Below are 8840 nucleotides of genomic sequence, written 5' to 3'. Positions count from 1 at the left end.
TATATATATATATATATATATATATATATATATATATAAACTTACAGACTTCAAATTTTTGAGCAGTATAATATAATTTAATATAAAATATACACACCTTTTACTAAAGTGTATTTTTATGTTTATTTTAATCTTTTTATTTTATTTTATTTTATTTTATTTTATTATTGTCAGTTTTGTCACCTAATAAATTACTGAAAGTATTGCATTATTATTTAAGTGCACTTTTTTAATTTGACCTCAATATAGGTCAAATTTATGAAGAAATACAGAAAACATTTTAGCTCCTCTGTATCTAAATAGGGACTTCCCATTTATTTTTACAGCTCTTTAATTCCTATAATTTAGCCCTAAAATACAACTTTTGTCCATTTTAAAATAAATACCCTTATGAAGCATTTTTTTTTTCTTTTGAGGACATCCCCAAAAGCAAGTTGTTTTCAGATATAGCTGTCTTCAGGGAACATTTCTCCAAAACATTAGCACAGACACTGTTACATGCACGCACCTCTGCAGTCGCTGTAGTCGGTGTGTGTCGGCGGGTAGTGTTTGCAGAGTCTGTCTAGTATCTGTCTGTAGTGCAGCAGGCGATGGAGGGGACTCAGCAGAAAGACGTTCAGAGGAATGTAACACACCTTCTGCAGCTCAAACTCACGGCACACACACTCCAGCCTGCGGGACGCGACACACGCTCTCTCCAGCGCAAACACACACTCGGAGATCATCTGCAGCTGAGCTGAGAGAGCCTGGAGAATCACAAACACACAGTACTGTCAATAACATGACCGATAACAAACCATCTACCACACACACACACACACAGAATCACCTTCAGCTCCTGTGCGCTCCTCAGCAGCAGGTCTCCTATACGCTGCATTTCTCCTTTAACCTCCGTATTGCATCGGCCTTCACTAAAACACATTACAAATACATTCAAAATATTGTTTTGAGTTCCCCAGAAGCAAGAAAGTCAGGTTTGGAATGACATGAGGGTGAGTAAATGATGACAGAATTATTATTTGTGGGTGATAAACTACACTTCTAACACTTTAACCATTAGTTACTGAGTAATGGTGTGGTTTGACAAGCAGGTGGCGATCATATATAGACTCCAGACTAATGATGTTTTCTGAGTAGAGCTGAAAGGCTGCGAACCAAATTGCATAATTACATTATTCACTAAAGCAGTTTCTCAGATCTGGTCCTCAAAGTCCTGCGGAGTTTAGCTCTAAACAAGATCAAACACTCATCTGCTTGTAACTGTCTAGCACGCATGAAGAGCTTGATTGCTAGCTTGTTGAGCTCTGTTTGATTAGAGTTGGTGTTAGACTCTACAGGACCGTGGACAGTAAACATCTGAGGTGAAAAGGAGACCATAGCACATATCATTTTTGGGAACACTTTATTTTACAGTGTCCTTGTTACACCTTACATGTACTTACTATAGTAATAACAGTAAATTATGCATAATTACAAGCAACTAACCCCAAACCAAACTCTAATCGCAAGTACATGTTGTTAATTAAGGACGCCATAATATAAATTATAACCTAATTTTGTTTTCCCATTTGTTCCAACAGCTAAAACTAAAACCATAAAACATCTCAATTACCTGAAACAAAATAAATGTTAACATAAATAAAAAAAAAACAATCTTAAACTTATTTTATTTCAGCTAGTTGACAAGGCAACATTTCTCATTTTTGTTTAGTTTAAGCACTAAAATAAACTAAAACTACAATTAATGAATACTATATAAACATATATATAATAAAAAAAACAATTAATGGAAATTACAAAACACACAACAAAATTACAAAAACGTTCAAATTAAAGTGAAAGCCAAAATTATCAAAATAAAATCTAATTCAAACTATTAAATTAAATATATAATAGCATATCAATAATGCTAAAATAATACTGATCTTAACAAAAATTATTCTCATTATTTTATTTTTTTTTATTATCTAGGATAATAAAACAAAAAGTGTTATAATGTACATTAAATAAATAAATAATACAAATATAAATATATAAAAAAAGATTTACAGTGTTTACAATGTGTGTTTAAATGTGCCATCAGTCTGTCAAAAGGGTCCCTACCATAGATCTAGATTCATTTATTACTGTTCATAAATCTGTTTTTTCTTCCTCTGTGAAATCGAATGGTCAAAAACTGGACTTAGTTGGCCAAAAGGGCAATAATAGCCACAAAAAAAAAAATTTACAGATAAACTTCCACCAGAAAAAACGTAAACCATCCAGGAATCTTAATCTTACTATTTTCACCATATTACGATCTGGGACACTTTTCTAATTTCATAAACTATTTACAACAGATATTATGCAGATTGAGGTGCAGGATAAGACTCAGCCTTCGTACTCATGACCCTTGACTACAAATATAGTTTATCCTAAAAACACACACTCATGTGAACAACACTAACACACAAGCTTCAGTCTCTCAAATGCTCGAATGACCCTAATGATGATGATTATACTGAAAACTGTCAATACCACTGCTGAAACCATCACTCAAACTCAGCTTACTGTCGAGACTGTAGACTGAAACCTGATCGATCTGTGTGTGTGTGTGTGTGTGTGTGTGTGTGTGTGTTACTCACCACAGGGACAGTCTCTCCTCGAGCTCCTGGAGGAAGTGTGTGTGGTGGGAATGTAGCGGCTCATAGGTGGAACTCAACAGTGTCTTCAGAGCGTCAGGAACACAATCCTCTTTATCCCACACACACACACACACATATATCAATAATAAATACAAAACCTATACCTGCTTGTAAATTAATAATTTTGTAGCTTATAGCTCTGTGGTTTCTATGTGCATTGATTAACTATTCCTATAATGAAAATTTGAATAAGTGTGCAGTTTGAGTGTAGTTCATGATATAGTATGTGTATATACACCACTTTTCAAAAGTTTGTGGTCAGTAAAATTTATTAAAAAAAAAATAAAGAAATACTTTTAATGCCAGGATGCATTAAACTGATCAAAAGTGACAGTAGAGACATATCAAAAAATGTCAATTTCAAATAAATGCTGTTCTTTCTGTAACATGACATATATGTTATGTTATGAAATACTATAATATGAAGCAGCATAACTGTTTTCAACACTGATAATAACAATAAATGTTTCTTGAGCAGCAAATCATCATATTTTTCTCAAGGATCATGTGACACAGAAGACTGGAGTAATTCAACATTACAATTACATATTAAAATAGAAAGAAATATATTTTAAAGTGTAAAAATACTTCACAATATTACTGTTTTTACTGTATTTTTGATCAAATAAATGCAATCTTGGTGAGCATAAGAGACTTCTTTTAAAAACTCTTACCGACAACAAACTTTTAAAAAAGTACCATACTGAGTGTGCAGTCTATAATTCTGGACACAATATTAACTTACACAATTCTAATAAAACTAACTGATAATATTAATTAAATATATAATACATTAGCCTAACATGAGATTAGAGACATTCTCTAAATGTTGTACTCATCACTGGACTGAGTGTGTGGTTCATGTTAGGTGTGTAGCTGATAAAGTAAGCAGAACCCATGTGCTGATACACTGCTGCGTTAAACTGTGTCAGAGTCCTACAAAAGCCACAGGTCTGTAAACATAGCCCCATTTCTGTACTCTCTCTCTCACACACACACATCTCTAAACCTGATCCAAAGCACTGTGTGTTTTGTGGGCTGAAACAGGAAACATGAGCTCTATAGTTGAATAGAAACCCGCCCACTGTGGCTAGACAGGAATGTGTGTGTGTGTGTGTGTGTGTGGAGATCTGATGAAGAGTCTGTCCATCATTATACCACTGTGATCAGCTCCAGGTCCTTCAGGTATGTCCTCTCAGTACACAGCAGCTCTTTAGCAATGCAGTATGCATTATCAGCGGGACAGTTCTGCACAAACACACACAATACAATACAATTCATCAGCACAATATGACACTTCATAAAAACTGACATTAACTCTTTCCCTGCCAAACATGGAATTTTCCGCATTCTCGCTGTTATACGCTAGGGGGCGCTATTACGTATCTCCTGAATGAGTAAAGTGCAGATCAAAAACACAGACCAGGAAGACGCAGAAACGAGCAATCTCACATGAAAGCATATGCATATGAAAAACAATGCCATCATCAACACTAACCGCATATAAATGAAAACTGCCTAATGTTACAGAGTGAAATGTCAATCCAGAAAGTGGTAAAGGCCTGTGCAAGCTTTGGGAGTACTGATGGAAGCCATCTACTGCATCTTTGCTTTGATAACATTACTGAATATGATCCAGATGTATTTGATAAAAATGCAATTTTTGCTCAAAATGTTGCTTTTTTATGAAACCGACCTATATTCAAGTGTTGATAAAAAAAAACAATGCTTGAAGCTAGAATAAAACAGTTTTTTTTTAAAGTAAAGGGTCTGATCTTTATTTTGAAGTATTGCATGTTCAGATATTCATACAACAAAATATTCTGGGGGCAATGAAGTTTTAGTGAAAATTAGCAAAAACGTTGGCGGTGGCTGGTAACTTTTTTCAAAAACACTGGCGGGGAAAGAGTTAAACGCGTATACTACAGTTGAGTAATAGAGATGGTTTATTATGCATATAAACACAATAAAGCCACACTGACATTTATTTTAAATGTAATTTAAATGCATGTATGCTAATGTAATTTTAATATACTTTAAATTGTAATTTATTCCTTTGTTGCAAAGCTGTCTTTTCAGCATCATTACTCCAGTCTTCAGTGTCACATGATCCTTCAGAAATCATTCTAATATGCTAAATTCTAAAATTCTGATTCTCAACATTGGGCTGCTATGGTGTCATGCAACAATTCCTAATGCTTTTGAGAACTATTGACTGTACAGTCAAAACCTTTCGTCCACAGATCTCACCTTCCTCCTGTTGTCCTCCTCGTCATCAGTGCGTATGGCACCAGTGTCATTCAGCATGGGTGAGATGAGAGGAGACGGCGTCGCTCCTCTACAGTCATCAGCGTGACCGTTAACTAAAGCACACGTCACCTCTGAGAATGACAGACAGGCACAGATGAAGATCATGAGCACAGATCTGAGGCAGATTCCCTTTATACTTATCATTTTGATATGTGATGTGTGCATTTAGACTTCACTTTCACTTATTTTAGCATGCAAAAATGCAACAATACCCAAAAAAAGTACTAAAATACCATGGTACTGCCATGTTTCTTTTGAAAATTAACCATGGGAGTAGCATGCTATTTTTGGAAGTACCATGTGAATACCATAGTACAGTGATCATACTGTACAACACCGAGATTTTGATAAAAGTTGCTGTACCATGGTATTGCCATTGTACTTTTGGTACGGCAGTAACAGTTCTTGTGTCTAAATGGGTAAAATAAATAAATAAACAAAGACATAAATAATTGATCAATACTAAGTATGCACGTCTATGTTCATTGTTCCTCTAGTATAGTGCACTTCCCACAAATCTCTACTCCTACAGGAGGTTATTCTCAGTACTTGCCCAAATCCACCTCGTGTGTTTTCTTTGAGTAGTGCAGTCATGATAAATAAAGCAGGTGTGAGTGCAGCCCGACACAGACAACAACACAAAGCAGTCTTAATGACATACAGTATACACTAGCAGTCAAAGCTGTGAACACGTTTCTCACGATCCTAAAAGCTTTTAAACTAAACGTTTGAAATAGACAAGTTGGGCCCCTGTGTGAAAAAGGAAGTACACTTCAGCATACTTTTAAAAAGAGTACTACTTAGTATGGAAATAATATACTTAAGTGCGAACTCACTGCAATGTTTTCAGAAACATTTAATTTAACTACGATTAAATGAAAATGTATCGTAGTTTAAATTGATATAATACAAGTAGATAAACTTCACATTTTTTTCACTTAAGTACATCTTTATATGTAATTTCATAATTACTTCTGTTCTATTGTCTTTGAAATATGGTTAAAGTGAGTGTACCGACAAGCATTTATAGTCAACTTAAATATACTTATGTTATTTCTATTTCTAACTTGTATGTCATGTAATTAAAAATATTTGTAATTACACATTTGTAATGATAAAGTTGCAATTCAGTACATTTAAAAGATATTAACTTTAAATGTAATCTCAACAACACAGTTACAATTATAATCAAGTGCTTCACATGTGCTTTAGTATTTTAGTCAACACATCAAAGTAAGTGTACTTCATTAAAGCACAACAAAAATTATTAAAACATAATGATTTAAAATGTAAACTTTACTTTTCATTTAATTTGACATTCTGTACTTTTAAAAAGTGTACTTAAGTGTGTTAAGAGGCAAAGTTAAGAAAGTTTGCTCTCTTTAAGTACACTTAAGAGCCATCTTACTTTATTAATATTACATTATCTATCTGCAAGTACAGTTTTTTTTTTTTTTTTCAAAATATACTTTCAGATTTTAAGTACACTTAGTGCACATTCAATACAATTAACTGCAGAAAGTGAAAGAAAAGCATCAACAAGTCGCCGGAAGTTTATACAGTTTAAAGTTAGTTGAGCGATAAGAAGCTCAAACTTGAAAAAGTGGAAAACTGTAATAATAAGGAACGTGTCCAATCTTGTAAATGGCAGTGTATTTATAGCACAAACTACTCCATGTACACAACAACATATACAAACAATATAAACAAGTCACACTACGCCATACAGACATTCATACAATGTGAACTAATGCATGTATACTGCACTTTATATACATACATGTGTGGACAGATAGCGAGACATGCGCTGTGCAGCCATAGACAGCGGGGAGGGGGTGGGGGGTGAGTGAGAGGGAAGGAGGGTTGGATCATGAAAAAAAATATGAGCATTATAAGCTTTAAAAAACAATTCCTGAGTCTTCAAAGGCCAACTGTAACTTTATTGACACTAGTGCACAAAATACATTGTTAAAAAGTCTATGTGGTTTATAAAGAGCAGCAGAACCAAAAGTCATTGAGAAGGAACAGGCAGGAAACATCAGAACAGATTAAGCTTGAACAGTGCTGAATGAGAGAGACAGAGGAAGAGAGGGAACGACTATGTTCAGAATAGCAACTACCATACTACCGTACTTGCTGTGCAGTCTATGTAGTGTGGTTACATGCAGTATGTACTGTGCGTGATATAAATTCCCAGTGTGATAAAAGAACTAGACGTACTGATTGTTTGATCAGACTAAGACAATAAACAATAAAATGTTTCATTTTCATTTTCTAAATGTAGGCCACTTAAACGTGCATTGTTGTTAGGGTAAGTTTCAACAGTATAGCTTACTGTTATTTGAAATGTTTGTTGCATAGTTCATTCTTCAAATACTTATTTTTTTAAAACGTGCGTGAAGTATACAGTGTGTAGTGTGCAGCAAACAGTACGCTAGTATTCCATTCTGAACACAGCCAAGGTGTGAGAAAGATCATCAGCATGTCATTCACACAAATGAACAGCAGGTGACGTTATTTTTTTTTTAGGCCGTCAAGTTGATTTCTAAACAATCCTGGTGTGTAATTTGATCATTGTGTGAACAAACAAAAGAAGATCAGTCATGTCACAGACATTCATAAGGATATTAAAATTTTCATGTCTGAACATTTCCCAGAATGCACTGCCTTTCAGCTTTCATTGAAATAGAACAGAACAGCCATATGAAGGGAGAGCATGCAGCCCAGCATTTTAAAAACACCATTAGTTACAAATTCATTCATTCCATTTTAAATGCCAGCAAAAAACATAACAAGCATTTATTGATCATAAATGACAACAATGACAAGCTCAAGCGGTTTCAGAAGAAAAAAAAACGGGGCAGAAAAGAAAAGGTACAAAACAATAGTGAATATCAGCCAATAGTGCAGTGACATCAAAGCTGAGTGAGAAATCAGGCAGGGATTAGAAACACACGTGCTACATGGCATTATCACATTTCCATAGATTTTTTTTCTGGGAAAATACTACAACAGGTATGCAATTTTTATTAAAATATCAAAAACCCTATTTGAAATGCTCTTTCCAATCCCTGCTGAAGGATAACAGGTAAACCCATGTGCAAGGTAAGGTAGAGGTGCTCAGAGAGGGAGAGAGAGTGAAACACAGTGAGATGCAGACACATGCTGTGACACTTTCTCTCTATAGACTGAACCATCATATAGCTTAAAGGGACAGTTCTGTCATTACCTACTCACCCCCGTGTCATTCCAAACCCACGGAGACCATGTTGTGTTCCATGGAGGGACGAAAATGTCATACAGATTTGAAATGACATGAAGGTGAGTATACAATGACAGCATCTTCATTTCATAAACTGAAATCTCTTACTGACAAATACATTCATCACAATTCTGACACAATAGGACAAAACCCCTTATATTCAATATGCTTACATTCAAATCTAGCTAATAAAAAAATCATGCAGGATTTTAAGATACCGTTAAAAATGTCCAGTCTCTGAATCTGCTAATTTCTCATAGTAAACAGAGGCTCAGCCAGAAGGAGAAAAAAAGCCACACAATGAAGACCATGATATGAAGATCTTTAGCCAAAGCTCAGGATGAGTGAATCTTTAAAAATCACACTGTTCTTTAAATGATTCTATGAAGAAGCAGCTGTGAGCGCCAGCACAAATGTACAAATGGCAAACTGATGATTAAGAATATTAATGAAGATGAAGTTCTGAAGATCCTGCAGAATTTAGCCCCAACCCCAATCAAATATATGTAATCCAGCTAAACACAATCCCAGCCGAGGAATAAGGGTCTTATGTAGCAAAACGATCGGTTGGATTTTATAAAAAA

At 34.7% G+C, this 8840-nt stretch overlaps 1 protein-coding gene across 1 annotated transcript in view; it reads right to left on the bottom strand.

Annotated features, from left to right (window-relative positions):
- The window catches only part of LOC107670305 (FERM, RhoGEF and pleckstrin domain-containing protein 1-like), a 47628-nt gene that overhangs the window by 11870 nt on the left and 26918 nt on the right, over positions 1-8840 (bottom strand). Inside the window, exons 15-19 of the mRNA XM_016462871.1 lie at positions 4935-5065; positions 3843-3932; positions 2625-2743; positions 830-911; positions 509-746 (exon numbers count right to left, since the gene is read on the bottom strand). Of these exons, the coding sequence (XP_016318357.1) occupies positions 509-746; positions 830-911; positions 2625-2743; positions 3843-3932; positions 4935-5065 (660 nt within the window). The remainder of the gene's footprint in view (positions 1-508; positions 747-829; positions 912-2624; positions 2744-3842; positions 3933-4934; positions 5066-8840) is intronic.

Source organism: Sinocyclocheilus anshuiensis, unplaced genomic scaffold (genome assembly GCF_001515605.1).
Source record: "Sinocyclocheilus anshuiensis isolate Anshui unplaced genomic scaffold, SAMN03320099.WGS_v1.1 scaffold732, whole genome shotgun sequence".
Lineage (NCBI taxonomy): Eukaryota > Metazoa > Chordata > Actinopteri > Cypriniformes > Cyprinidae > Sinocyclocheilus > Sinocyclocheilus anshuiensis.
This window is presented reverse-complemented; position numbering and strand designations above follow the sequence as displayed.